The sequence below is a fragment of the Vespa crabro genome, chromosome 2 (assembly GCF_910589235.1).
Source record: "Vespa crabro chromosome 2, iyVesCrab1.2, whole genome shotgun sequence".
Lineage (NCBI taxonomy): Eukaryota > Metazoa > Arthropoda > Insecta > Hymenoptera > Vespidae > Vespa > Vespa crabro.
In genome coordinates, this window is record NC_060956.1 from 9228699 (window position 1) to 9244679 (window position 15981).

Consider the following 15981-nt stretch of genomic DNA (forward strand, 5'->3'; position numbering starts at 1 on the left):
TATACGAATTAGAGAAACATTCATTCGAATAACGATACACGTGTGACTCTCACTTTAATCTGTTTTAGACATAGACACGAAAGAGGAAAAACTCGTTTAAAATTCTACGCGAGATGCGGATGCTGGTTAAAATCTCTCAGTAAGGACCGTTTACGTTTAACGTTGAAAGACCTTCGACAAACTCTTCTTCATCCCGGATGTTTGTATCGCTTTCGAAGTACCTGCGGTGATCTGGATAACAAATCGAAGGGTATACAGGAAGTTGTTGTGATCTTTATCAAAAAAGAAAAAAAAAACGAAGCACCTTTAGAAAACACTTTTTTTGGCAGGCTTTTTTGTCTGTTCTTATTTTCAAACAAATAATTACTTTCAAAACTCAATTTGATCCTTTTCTCGTTTATTTACTAATAACTTTCTCTTGTTTTAATTTCTTTTCTACTAGAAAAAAGATATACGCATCTTGTTTCACTTAATTTATTCTAATGAAAATTTAAAATTTTATAATAAAAAATTGTTGGTATGCTTTTCCAAAGAATTCTAAACTGATTCGACGTGTGAGTTCAAATGATTAAGGATTTCAACAGAATTTATAAAAAAAAACAATTTAATATTAACAATTTCAATTAAATAATTTTGTTAAATTCATCAATACATATGCTTCTGCGTATATTCGTACATTAATTCAAATTTATTCAATCCGCTTTTCTTTTCTTAAAGAAAAAAAAATTATATCGATAGAAACGTCAGCAGGTCTTGCAAACAGAGTAGGTAATAAATCACTCAAACTATTATTCAAATGAAGTTTAAAGTCTGACTGAAATTTTCATTCGTGGTTGTCTCTCGCGATTTGATGGAGTAGACACGAATATGCGAGGAACGAATCGCGATTGAACGAGAGTGTCGTTCCTTCGACTTCCGGAAGCGTAGTTGTGGTCGGGAGCGAGCGTGGAACATTACTGCCACCGGAAATCGTGAATCCGTGCTTGTGCGACATCAGGAAGTATAACCGGTAAATATATATGCAGATGGAAAGGACACTGCCTTTGGAATGCTTAATTTTCCGCTCACCTTCGCTCGTTCGATGATATCGTTATTTTTATCGATTCTACTCGTGCTTTGATTACCACAATGTTTTCATAAAAACATTGACTGATCCAACTATTATGGTAACTTTTAACCAATAATCATTTATAAAATTAATCACTTTAAAAATATGTTAAATTTATAATATAAATGGTATATTATAATTATAACGGTATATTAAATATTGCACCAATAATTACAAATGTTCAGAATTTCCTTTCATAATGATTAAATGAAATAGATACTCTTCTATATGTTAATTATTACGAATAATTTTCCTATTGTATAATTTCAATCTTGTTACTCGATACGAATATTCCATTAATCGTCACTAAAGCTGAACAACCTTTAATTTCCATGGTATCGTTCAACGAGATAAGAAAACCTCGAGAAAGAGTCTTGCGAGAACGACAGATTTACGATACAGTCTTAAGAAAGAAAGACAGAGAAAGAGAGAGAGAGAGAGAGAGAGAGAGAGAGAGATGAACTGTCGTTGATCGCGTGCGAAATATCACAAAAGTCTCGTGCGTTTACACAATGTAAATAAATCGAGAAGAGGGACGATTTGTTTTAACGACGTCGCTTGTCGTGAGCGACAACTATCCATCTGTCTCTCCTTCTCTCTCTCGTTCCCTAATGTCACCCTCTGGTACAGATGCACTTCCCTTCCCCTTCTACTTCGACTATATAGGTCCTCGGATGTAACAGCAGCTAACCGGATGCACCGTTCCTTTCGTCATTCTTGTACACAATTTATTCCGTTCGTACGGTGCGACCACTGCGAACCTAATGAAACAGGATCAAGAGATAGATAGATAGATAGATAGATAGATAGATAGATAGATAGATAGATAGATAGAGAAATAGATAGATGGATGGATAGATGGATAGATGAATAGATAGATATATGGATATATGGATGTATGAATGTATGGATGTATGGATGTATGGATGTATGAACGTATGGATGGATAGATAGATAGATAAATAGATAGATGGATAGATGAATAGATGGATATATGAATGTATGAATGTATGAATGTATGGATGTATGGATGTATGGATGTATGGATGTATGGATGTATGGATGTATGGATGTATGGATGTATGGATGTATGGATGTATGGATGTATGGATGTATGGATGTATGGATGTATGGATGGATAGATAGATAGATAGATAGATAGATAGATAGATAGATAGATAGATAGATAGATAGATAGATAGATAGATAGATAGATAGATAGATAGATAGAAAGATAGAAAGGAAACCAATAAATAATAATTTACAGAAAGTTGTGATATATGTTATAATATTCATGAGTTAACGATATATTTAGATAGAATATTGGAAAAAAAAGTATAAGACCTTGAGACGTTCCCGGACGTCTTAAAAATTCACGAAGGGGGACGAGTGTCTCGATTATTTTTGAACAAATACAGTTGACAAGATGGGAGACAATTTCTGTGTCCATTTTTTCTTTCCAGAAAATTTTTTTTTTCTTTTTCTTTTTTTTTGTTGCACGTCTGTGAGATACAGTAGAGTCTAGCAGAAGCAGAGCGAAATCAGAATCAAAATTCTCGAAGGGTATGGTTAGTAAGGCTCACGGCTCATTTCCGGCTTTAATTAAAAACAGAACGGGAGTGTGAGAGAAGGAAAAAAGATCGAAGGTCCTTGTTTTAAAAGACGCTTTTGCTGATCGTTGGAATTTCTGTTCAAAAATTCTGTTTCCTCTTATTAGAAGAATATACCATCTTCACAATGAAAAAATAAATTTGCTATAGAAATAATTACGTGGAATTTGTCTAAAAAAATAAAAAAGAAAAAAGAACTGATATATATGGATTAAAATCGAAAAAATATTTCGCTCAACTATATTCATATGTATACATGTACAATTCGATTGATTTTTAACGAATATTATATATGGAATAATTATATTATATATGGTTGTGCTAACGGGTGTTATGTTGTTCACTGGTTAAGAGAGAAAAAAAGAAAGAAAGAAAGAGAGAGAGAGGGGGAGGGAGAGAGAGAGAGACAGAGAGTAATAATTAGTATTGGTCCCTCATCGACACATGCGGCACGTGCAGGCAAAGCTAAGGGCCATCGGAAGGGCAGGTTAAAAGCGTTGAACACGTGGGACCGATTTCTACCAGCGGTCAATCGTTATACGGAACCCACGTAACGTCGTAAATTTTCGAACTCTTCTTTTACCTTTCTCCTTGACTCTCCGGACGAGTTCGACGTCTCGTCGACGGGAAAAGCTATTGCTTTCGTCGATCGAATACTAAAGGGTGCTTCCGGGGACGTTCTATATCCGACGTTTTACTGTTTCCATGTTGTTTTTTTATTTTTTTATCTATTTTTTTTTTCTTGACTTTTATACCTAACATTTTATATTTATAAGTTGATGCAATAAGTTCAAGGAAACTTCTCCTTTCTTTTTCAAAGTTATGATTATGTTAAACGAAAGTTAAACGAAAATTTGTCCATATTATGTATTTTTATTTTATTTTTTATTTTTCTTTATCGTGAATTTTTATCTGGAACAATCGTTTTGGTTTTTGTTTTTATAATAAGTTTAACTTTCTATATTTGTCTTGTGCTCTCGAGTTTTATTAATCTGCGACTTGATCTGCGATCAACCGGATATCCCTTATAGCCGAGAATCTTGATTCGCGTCTCGAAGTCGAATACGCGATGTGAAAGTGGAATTATCGCGCGAACCCTCGACAGTAGTAAGTACGTTCCCGGTAGTTACTGGCTTGCGTAGAAAGAGAAACAGAAAGAGAGAAAAAGAGAGAGGGGGAGAGAGAGAGAGAGAGAGAGAGAGAGAGGAAAGAGGATAATAAATCTTCTATTTCTGTTAAGCCTTTTCGGTACGTCTCTTCACGACATCGTTTAATCGTGTTCACCTGCTTCGTGTGACTATATTCATGGGCTTGCGTTTCTCCGACGTTTTCTTTGGAAATGATTTAAATTAATATGAACTTTTGCATGATCACTTTATCTTCTCTTTATAACGATGATCTATGAACTTGTACACTAAATAAATAGGTACATGTATGTACACATATTATATCCCAAGTTAATTTTTATGTTGTACATAGACAGATATACTATTGTGAGTCAAATAAATCGTCAACTATTAGTTTTAAGGACTTAATGGATGATATATTTTTATTTTCAAATTTCGTCGTAAAAAATATGACGATTTAAAGAAAGGACAAAATTGATTTTTTAATTTTAAAAATATTTATATATAAAATAAAAATTGATACTGATCTAATTATGTTCCTACGAACGATTTTTATTTAATACGAATTAGAAGAAAAATTAAAATGAATATGTTACAAGTATAAATTGATTTTGTATAAATTTATCTGTAAAATTGTATTAAATTTGTTAACATTAAAAATATATCATTCACTATTTTCAATTTGTTTGGTATCTTTGATTCTTACGATAACGAATAATTTTAAAATTATTCGTTATCGTAGAAAACGGTTATTAAATATAACCGAAGAAGAATTTATCATTTCGCCGTAACAGTCTCGACGACTTGTTGACACGTTTTGATAATTCTCCCTCTCTTTCTAATTCTCTACTTATCGCAAATTATGTAACGTGTCGATCGCGTAACGAGACCATTGTGATTGCAATCTATGCGGGTAAGTTGTCCATAAAATGCACGTCGTGGGAACAGGCGACTTGTCTATTGAAGAACCGTGCCTAATAATAATTATTATCATTGACCATCAATCAAGATAGAATGCCGGTCTGTCGTTCTCTTTTTGTAGCTTGAAATAGCTCAAAAGTACCTATTACGATGTTATTCTCTTCTGTTACGTTAGCATACGAATTAACATGAATAAATCTGTATATTTCTTTGAAGACAAAATTTATACAGAGAAAGATCACGTGACCCAAATGGGACATATAAAATAAATAAAAAAATTAACTCACCTTTACTGGATGAACTTCTGTGTCTCCTTCGTCTAGATCTGCATCCACTTAATCTGTCCCTTCTTTCGTCGATACAAACGATACCATCGACTGTATCGGTTGGTATTGGTGGTGCCATACTACTAGGCTCTACCAGAACTTCAACTGTTTGGGTAGGTCTTCTTCCAGAACAAGTGTTTCGATCCTTGCCAAGGAAAGTACCGACGGAGTGTCTTCTTTGACCTGACGCTGCCGATCCTGGTGATGGCAAGGTCGACGACAGATTATAATACCTGTAATGAATTAAAAATTACACTTGCTTCTAAAACTTGATTTGTTAATTAAATCTCTCAAGAATCATACATCACATTTGTTTGTCTATAAGTCAAATGTGTATATGTCAGAGCGTAAATTGAATTTTGATAATAACATGAATTAAAAATAATTATGTTGATATATTTTATATAGCTGTCTTTTGCTGATGGTATATATATTTTGTAAGTCCAATAGAGACGAGACATATGTTATCTTACTATCTGATCTTACATTGTTCTTTAAATATCATAGGTAATAAGTGTTTTTCGGTAGAATTAATGATTCAACTTGTATTTTCTTGCCGCTTACCAAAGATTATCAATAAGTTAAACAAATATTATACTAACCTAGCATCATCAACACCAAGAAATACTTCTTCTGTTGAATCCTGGTCATCGTCGTCGTCATTGTCATCGTCGTCATGATCATTAGCATCACCGGAAAGTCCACAGTAAACCATATCGTTCGAAAGAAGTTCGCTAGCAGATTTGAGAACTCGTCTATCACGAGCAGGACGACGTCTGTCGTTCTCGGAGTGCGAATGTGATCTGTGATCGGATCGTTATTAATATATAATTGATATATTAAAATCAACAGAAGATAGGTAAACAAAATATAGTTGTCGACTCCATTACAGTACATGCTTTATGATATTGATGTACGTTATAATATTATATACACTTTGTAAATAGATATATTGAAGTAAAATGAAATGAAATAGTTGTTTTTATTATTAGATGTAGTTATCTAGAAATAATTACTAAAACTAGATAAATCTTAGTCAAATATATGTATATCCATATAATTAAAATAACTAATAAATTCACCTGTGCGGTAAATAAGGTGAAGGTGGTGCTACATCTGAGGGTCTAGGATCACCCTTGAGAAACTGTTGAGTCCTTTCGTGATCGTTGGCACTGACCGATCTAAATAAATTCCTAAAGCTTCTTCTTTGATTAATTGTAGTAGTACCGTTTCCCGTGCTTCTTGATAACATGGGTACTCGTTCCTCATTTGGTGTCGATGGTATAGATCCACTAGATCCACTGATTCGATTACTCGATGATTCTTGATGATTTGTTGAAGTACTAGCTGTCGAGGCTGATGCCACGCTAGTCGAAGATGTAGCACCCATTTTGCAGGTAGGCCGACGTCGAAAGAGAGCCGTCAAGCCAGTGTGTCCACCACTGCGGTGCGTGTGATTCGTCGATGAGGATGGACAACTCAACGATGGTGATGTTGTCGTGTCCGTCGACGACGTTGACACCGACAACGAAAAGTACGAAGGGTTGTCTGTGAACATACGGCCTAACGTATTGATGATCAACTGAAAAATCGATGACCGTGCTTCGAAATTTCTTGTCGATAAACGTTATTCGAATTTTTTTGAAGCGCGTGATATTCGAAGTCCATTGATGGGTGAACCTACAAAATTGTTCGACTTTCTAAGAATCCTTTAACCGAATTTGATCGTAAGATTTTTCACTGATACCACTTAGCTCTCACATTGTATTTGATTTGAATTCTTTCCTCCATCTTACTGTGAATGATTTATCAGAAACTGTTTATTTCTTAGAATATTATTAAGTAGTATAAATATGTATATATATATATATATATATATATATATATATATATATATATGTATATATGTATATATTAATAAAAAAAAACGAAATAGGAATTATTTTAAATTAATCACACACTGGTTTAATTATGCAATAGTATTTCTCTAAAGATGAAAATTGTAATTCTCTAATAAAAAATGAAGCTCAAAAGACGTAGAAATAATTCACTAAATGTCAGAGTTTATTCGAGTGACTGCGCGAAGGTCCACCTGGGACTGTTCTGACAGTGGTACATGCTTGTCTACTGTCTATGGGACGCCATGAACGAAGTGAAGAAAATGAGAATGGTGGGGAGGGATGGACCGGACGCTGTGTACATTAAGTCCCCCGCCCCACCATAGTTCGTTGTATCCCTTCAGGAACGTACGAAGAGGAGGAACGTATATTCAACTGCACCGGAAATGCACCTCCGTCGAAGCGATCCACGCGCTGTTACTCCTCGAAGATAGATCGACTTTGTAAGGGAAACGATGAGGAAGAGAAGGAAGAGGAGAGGGAACTCCGCCAATTTTTACTGCGTCTTTCAAGACAGTCTTTCTCTACCCTTTACAGTCCTTTCCTTTTCTTTGTTTTTTAACTGTTCACGAAGCAGCTAAATTTATGACACAATAGCATAGATATGCTATTCGTTTTCGCCATTACTGTTTGTGTCGTCATTAAGAGTTAACATTAATTGCTCCGAAAGATGGTATCGTAATTAGTGGGATACTCGATAAATAATTTGCGAAAAATTGAATTTTAAATTTTCCATTATAAACATTAAAATTGTAGTTATTATTATAATTTTAAATGAGTATATTCCTTACCACCATTCGTATTATTTTTCTTATAAAAATATACAATATGTAATTGTCGGATGTTGTCAAAAATTATGACGGTATATACCGAACGAATTAATTATCAATGTAAAACTATGTATCTCCGTGAATCTTAGTGATCGAGGTTGGAGATTACTGAGTCTTACGTGGAATTTGTTAGAAGATTAGTATTATGCGGCGGGACTATAAATTAAGAAACGAGAATGGTATTATCGTACATTTTATGCTTACGAAATGTCACCAATCGGGAGGGACTTTTATAAGACGAGAAAAGTATAAAAGAGTATGAATGCTCAATGGATATATAGTAAGAAGGATAGATCCACATTTTTACATCCACATTTTTTTTCTTTCCGACGTGAAAGTACACGGATTTCTCTATAATCTTCTTTCCTTTTATTCTCTTTATTCTCTCTCTCTCTTCCTCTTTATCTTTCTCTCTCTCTTTCTTTCTCTTTCTTTCGCACTTTTTCTTACGAAGAGTCGCATGTTGGAAATTAGAAATCTCGTGGAATAGAAAAAGGAGACTCGTGTTACTGGATCCTCAAAGGGCCCGTCTTTTTCAAGCGAAGAATGAAGAAGAAGCCGCGGCTGGCTTTTGATTAGCCTAACGTGCCCTTTTGTACCCCTTCTGATACTCTCATGTTTCTAAGAACTTCGTGATATTGATTAAGAATCCATCGACGTAAAACGAGCTTCCTCGAAAAAGAAAAGAAATAAGAAAAATGAAATAAACGGAATCTTCGAAATTTTTATATGTTGAAAACGATGATATAAAATATAATTTTTTACATTGTGAAAATATACGTTATTTTTAAAATATATTTTATAAAAGAATCAATGTGAATAGATCGAGAGAAGAAAAGAATTCATCTATGTTTTTTTGGAATTTATCTGTTCCTCGAATTTCTCCTAATAAAGAGAGAGAGAGAGAGAGAGAGAGAGAGAGAGAGAGAGAGAGAGAGAGAGAGAGCGAGAAAAAGAAACATAAGAAAGGGTTAAAGAGGGAGTGGAAAAGGGACAGATAGATGGCTCGGAATACGCGGTAGTCGTATACGATGAGCGTGTGATTATGCGTAAATTACGTGACTCTAATCTATAATTCACAGCTCGGTCGTACTCGTGGGTGGAGTTTGGTCCAACTTCGAATAAAAGGCAACACTCACCGACTGCCATGGTGACCTCCTATCCTCTTTGACCAATCCTGAACAACCTTCGTTGAAATCCTGCAATAGTAATGCAATAAAAACATTTCAATCCTTTTGAGACTTTGTTACTTTAGAGAAAAAGAAAAAGGAAAGAGAGAGACAGAGAGAGAGAGAGAGAAAGAGAGAGAGAGAGAGAGAGAGAGAGAGAGAGAGAGAGAGAATAGAGAGATGAGATTAAGTAGGATTTACGATACTTCACTACACGCGCTACGATTAGGAATATAAATTTTAAGTCGATCTACATAAACATGTCAGAACAAAAAATAGCCTACACCGATGTTTTATTATGATTATAAAATTTAATATTGAAATAAAAAATACTATAATATTCGCTCGTTACTCATCCTTTATCGATGATTTTACGAATATAAGATCTTCAGAATGAAAAAATGGCGAACATTATACATCTCTTTAAAGTTTCTACCTTCCTACAACCACACTAATTGCGTATACAATTGGAATTCTCGAATTATATATGACGTTTTAATGAAACGAGGTATAAAATTAGATTGTTTGTTTTTATTTCGTAGAAAAATAAATAAGAAGATCGAACGAAGATAACTTTAATGAACGTGATTTAATTGAAATGATAAGTTGTGACGATGTAAATTACAATTAAAATTAACGAATTTCAACCGAGGCAAATAAATTAACTGATGGTTGGTTATTAAAGTCCCATTATAGTATTCACGATTTCATTTACGATTCGATTAAGTAAGAATGTTGGAATGATTTTGTTAATTAGTCGAATGGAGTTGATCGAAAACGATCTTTATGATGGTTCCCGAGTATTACATTAAAATCAACGAAGCAAAATTATTACTTTGGAATGGGAATGAAAACTGGTGGAAAGTTAGATTATAACGATAAACGATTAATTATGTTACATTTTACGCACGATATTTTATAAACCATCGATGTAAATTTAATTCCTTTTTATGCAAAATTTAATCTTCAAACTCGTCATTAAATCATATCAAATTTTTCTTTGGATCATTCAAAGATAATGACCGTTGAAGTTACAAAGGTCGTTGAATAAAAATAAAACTAAAAAGAAAAAAAAAATAAAATCGAACAAAGAAAACGTAAATATTAAATGAATCGCGTATTCGTTCAATCGAGAGAAAGTGCATGAATATCATGGTAGTTTCATTCATCTCGCTGAAAATACACGAGAATATTAAATTTAGCTCGCTTGCAGATGGAGATAGATAGAGAGATAGAGAAAGAGAGAGAGAGAGAGAGAGAGAGAGAGAGAGAGAAAGAGAGAGAGAGAGAGAGAGAGAGAGAGAGAGAGAGAGAGAGAAAGAGAAAGATAGAACAAGAGACGCGTGTCGCACGAGAGTATCTCATGGTTACGTGAGATAGGAAAAGATGAGAGGGAAAAAGAGAAAGAGAGAGAGAGAAGGACAGAATTGAACACGGAGAGACTCATTCATGTTTTATGAACGATATTGTGTTGCAAATCGCTGTCACGCCACACTCGTCGCAATCGCAGCTGCGCTTCCTCTTCCGTTATCCTTGTCATCGATCTTTCGTATTTCGTGCCATCCGACGTCATCGTGCTTTCGCGATATTTAGGTTAATTAATGAGATCGCGTTCGAGTGCACAAGGACGATGAAAAGAAACTGAATGTTTTATTATTATAAAATAATCGACTTAAAAAGTTTCATTATTATAAAATAGTCGTCATAGTTCTTTAACATTTTTATTTTATCGTAAAAATTTCAGAATTTATGAATCATTTATCTTTCTCTTCTTTCTTTTTTAAGAAAAAGTATTATACCTCGACGATGAATAATAAATATCGAAATATTTATGTATGTATCGTGAATTTATTTTTTTTCCTTTTTTCATTTTTTCAAAGAAAATCACTACTCCCCTTACGAATAATATAAGTAAATGTAAGAATATTTTTAGTCGAATTTAGATAGTTTTTCACCCACGAGAAGAAAAGATATGTTCCTTTAAGTTTCTTATAATCCTTTTGGCGTTACTGTCGTGATTCCATTTATCGAGAATCCAAAAATTCGTTCGTCCATTAAGAATCACTTAAAATGTTGGATCATTTGATAGATAGCGAAAGTTTATCCACTCTTGTGTGAAATAAGTAAGATATATAACGCGATAAATCAGACATGTATCACTCGTAAATTTTACCCGCACGAATTATTCCGCGTTTAAAAGAGACTAGTTGAAAATCTATGAACGTGCATTCTAATCCTGTGTTCGATCATTGCGAAATTCCAACGCAAATTTTTACCATTGAAAAATTTTCAGCTTCGAAATAATCGAGATCAATCATCGAGACATTCTTGTTACCATATAGTACGCTCGCTTTGTTCGCGTGGGAAGAATTGGATGATACAATCGTGCATTCTAACTAGGACCGATCTATGAACTCATTAGGTATGTTAAACGGGACGAGGAGAGGGGCGGGGAATGTTGAGATGGAGAGGTGGATAAAATCGAGGGCCATACGCATTTTACGGACGACACTGACGTTGCAAATAATTTTCGTCCTCGTTACTGCAGCTGCGCCGTGGCGTTTCCTGTTGCGTGCGCCCTATCGCGTTAATCTTTGTGCTTGTAACCTATGCTCGTCAAATCAAAACTGATGACCCCGGATTTCAACGTCATCTCGATAATAAAAGAAAGGAAGAAAGAACTATAGACGTGACGTAAATGTTGATTTCTTTCTTTTAGTTTTTCTTTCTTTCTTTCTTTTTTTTTTCTTTCTCTTTCTTTTTTCTCTTTTTGGTAGAAGAAGAAATAAGAAGGATTTATGTTTACGAGAGCGTGGAAGTTAATTACTGAAAATAATTACTGAATCATTTGTAGATGGGATAAAGTCTGAGAGAAAAAGAGAGATGTAATTAATAGATCGAGGTAAAGAGAGTAGAATCGTCATGAGATCTTATCACTTTCGATTTTCGAGTAAATTAAGATTAGAGATAAAAGGAGTGCGTGCAACTGTTCTCCAGCAGAACTTCTTGAATAATTGCTGAAGTTGAAAAGAAAAATCGCGATCGGAATCGGACAAACTTGTTCGCCTAATAAGGGTGGTAATGGAATGTAATTAGTATCGTACAAAGTTCACTTCGAACGGCCGGTCGACGGTCGTTCTATTTGTGGTTTATTCCTTCTCATTCGTCATTTCTTCTCTCAACTTGTTGTCGAACTCTCTCTCAAGTTTCTTCCTTCAACTTGAAAGCTTCATTCGATAACTATAACTTTCAAATTCAATTTTAGATCGGCACTTATAAATCTAAAGAATTCATTAAAAAGTTTATATTTCATCGAGAGTTCCTTTTTTTTTGTAAATTTGCAAATTTTCGATCTCATAGATCGTTTCATAAAAAGATTTGTATTTTACTTTTTGTACGACGAAATTCGTTATTTAACAACTAAACGTGCACTCGTAATTTAAAATGACATAATATTCGTAAATTGAAAGTACGAAATTATCTAAGGGATTTCCTCGTTTCTCGCTATGGTATTTCATTTGACGGGCTTTACTTTTCCATGAATTGAATTTGCCGTCGAGTCCCCGAGTCATGAGAGTTTGCGCCTCGATTCTCGTTGCTGCAACGAGCATGCGTACTATTTTCGTACGCACTCTAAACGAGGGAGAGTGAGACGAGAAGAGAGAGGGACGAGGGAGAGAGAGAAAGAGTGAGACGAAAAGAGAGACGAAGAGATGTGCGCGCTACAAGAAGAAAAAGAAAAAAAGAGAAAGAAGTAGAGGAGAAGAGAGAGGGCAGGTTATCGTTCCCATGAAAGCTCCACTCTTTGATTTACTTTCCCTGTCCAAACGAATCAGCTGATGCGATGAATCACGGCAAATAGCAGAGCGAATTAACACATACGCTGGTTGTGTATTGACTCGATTCACTGTCGAGAAAAGCTTGCAAGCAGAGTATGTTTTCAAAAAAAATTCTCTCTCCTTTCTATCTCTTTTTTCTTTGTCTTGTTCTTTTCTTTATAATACCTCTTATCAAAATTTTCGAGATTTTCGAGAACGAAGGAAGAAAATCACGAGCAGCTTGGACGTGGCTTAAATTAATTTAGAAAAGAGTTTATTTGACTGTATTCTTGAATCGGATTACAGGAAAATTCATTCCAGCGAGAAAGAGAAAGAGAAAGAGAAAGAGAGAGAGAGAGAGAGAGATGGTAAATTGAATAAAAAAATTGCGAAAGATTTCTCCTCGTATTACTTCTCTACTTAAGCCGAATAAAAGTAGAAAAATCAATTTAATTTCGATGAGGAACAAAAAATCGATCAAAGAATTACGCTCTTCGCGCGTATTAATTATCTTAATTATTATAAAAGAATCGTTAATCATGGTTTTGAAAGAATGGCATGGAGAATCTTGAAGATACGTGGCTCAGCTGGCTCGACGATTGTTAACCGATCGTTCGCCTTCCTCTATTAATGGAACTTCCGATTAGCGTCCCAGCAGACCGAACTAATTCGCGTTGATCTCAACTCCGCACCTGCAACACCGAATTTCCGGTGCAGCACGTGCCCTCGGCACGGCCTCTACTAGGCCGTACTACCAAGCACGCTTCATGCCCGACTCGCCCTCGCGAGATCGAGATACATGCCACATGGATCGTTAACTTTCACGTCGGCCGCGTAAATTAAAATAAATTTCTGATTTATGCAGACTGATCGCGATTCCACGTTCATCTGTATACCTAAGTACGTTGGTATATGGACAATCATGAAGTTGAACTAGAGAAGAAAACTAACTCTGTTTTAATCTCGTTGTTCATTTTCTTTTTTATTTGAATATTGATAAGGTTAAAAAAATTCGTACAAAGTAACGTGCTTTTTGAGATCCTTATTTATTTATTTATTTATTTATGAAAAATGTAAAAGTTTCATGTTTTATTATAATCACTTCGAAATACGTCAAAGTGATTATTTAGTAAAAATTTCTACTATAAATTTCATTCCACTAGTTTTCATTTCATTCCACTCTAGTATTTCTCAATAGTTATTACAATATTTTTTTATTACATAAATATGATAAATTTTATAAATTTTTTCTGAAATATATCTATGTGAGAGAGATCTTAATATATCGGAATAATTGTCGATTATTTTAGCGTTAATTCTATATGATTTATATTTTTTTTTTAAACCAATATTGTATTTCGAAATTTTTTAATGAATCATGTTGAGTCGGACCAATTGTAAATGCAAATTCTCGTGTTTACGTATGTTATTAATAATATTATCGACCCGTTTAAAATACGGTAAAACGCAATATGATAACGAACGTGTTATTTAAGCTCTTTACAATGTAAATCATTATTTTCCTGAGAATTTCGCGGTTCACGGAAAGTTAACTCAATGATAAAAGGTGTAAACAATTTTGATGAATAGTTGTTCAATGATTTACTTGGAAATTCTATATTAATTAATATAAAAAAGTAATAAAATCCTCTGGTTTATTCTGTGATATTTTATTATGGAGACTTTTTCTTTTTCTTTTTCCTTTCTTTTCTTCCATGAAAATGTCGAATTACAATGACACAAATTTTAATAACAAAAATCAGGTAACGATAAACTTTAATTTTTCTTTTTTTTCTTTTATTCGATCATGACGTCGATGATTTTTCGTGGCGCGAGCATATTCGACACATATTTTTAAACGCATTGTTCGACACTTACGTAATAAAAAGCATCGCGCTTATGGCACCGTCCATCGTGGCACGATTTAGATGTCTATATATGCTCGAGCAAACGCAGTCTCGACCTTCTTACTATTCGCCCGCCTTACTTTCGGATCGTCCGTTTTTAAATGCGTCGTCAATGGCGAATTTACAAAATTAATTTTCATATCATCTGTCATCCTTTTCGTATCGTCTTTTTCTAACAAGGTCCTTGATTATGACAACAGAAATGATTCCATATGGATTATGATAGATGCTTGAAAAGGTAAGCAGGAAGTAAAACTGCGACGTGAACGTGTTAATCCTTCAAAACATCTTTCAGTTCGACCACCTTTCTTCTTTTCCTTCTTCTTCTTCTATTGTTATTAGTCTTTAAAATTCCAAGGATATTATGCAAAAATGATAAAAGGATAAAAATAAGTAGTAAATATGCATTAATTCGAGATCTGGTCTATTTTTCTGTTCTTTAATATTTCTGAATTTTTAAATTCACTTTTAATTATATAAGAAATTTATATACTATTCTGTTCTTGTCAATTTTCAAATTAAATTTTTTTTATCATTTCGTATAATTATCATTAAATATATAATATTTTTACTGCAATAAATTTGAGAAACAAATCAATTCTATTTTTATTTTATGTTTATCCAAGTGCTATTTTTTCAAAAAAAGATTATTTATATTTCTTCTCTTGTTGATTTTTAAATTTCGTTTCAATTGTATACTAGATAAAAAAATTATCTAGTTTTCTATTCTCATCAATTTTCAAATTTAATTTTTGCAACATAAAATAAATCGATTCGTAGTAATTAAATATACAATATTTTTGTTACAATATTATTAGAGAAACAAATCAATTCTATTTATTTTTTTTATTTAGATTCACGCTGCATTCTTTCGATATTTGAAAAATGTCAAAAGCCCGAAAGGCGCCGGTTTGGAATGCAAAATTCGTAGGAAGAAAAGAAGAAAAAAAGTAAAAGAAAAAGAGGTTAAAAAAAAGTGGATTCGAAAGCGAAGATTCGAATTGGTTTAGTTTGAAAGCTGTGTGCTTGAAGAAGAGAGAAACGATTTCGCGTCGTGTCGTATGAAACACGAAAGACGCACTCCTCGCGTCTGCTCAGATTCGGCTGTCAGGTTCGATCTATTAATATACGCGGTGAGCTGCCTGCCTAATTCCTAATGGAATATTCGTACAGATTCCTCAACATGGGCAACCCTAAAAATATTCGTCCCTCTGGAACGCTAAGCGTGGAACGTAAACGCAGCTCTCTCGTTTTTCCTTATATTTTT

General features: G+C 33.9%; 1 protein-coding gene across 3 annotated transcripts in view; it reads right to left on the reverse strand.

Annotated features, from left to right (window-relative positions):
* The window catches only part of LOC124433033 (phosphoinositide 3-kinase adapter protein 1), a 38431-nt gene that overhangs the window by 20386 nt on the left and 2064 nt on the right, over positions 1-15981 (reverse strand). For all 3 annotated transcript variants that reach the window (XM_046982528.1, XM_046982527.1, XM_046982526.1), the window contains exons 2-5: positions 8960-9019; positions 6175-6640; positions 5695-5895; positions 5054-5325 (exon numbers count right to left, since the gene is read on the reverse strand). In XM_046982528.1, coding sequence (XP_046838484.1) covers positions 5054-5325; positions 5695-5895; positions 6175-6640; positions 8960-8969 — 949 coding nt within the window. In that variant the 5' untranslated portion in view covers positions 8970-9019. The remainder of the gene's footprint in view (positions 1-5053; positions 5326-5694; positions 5896-6174; positions 6641-8959; positions 9020-15981) is intronic.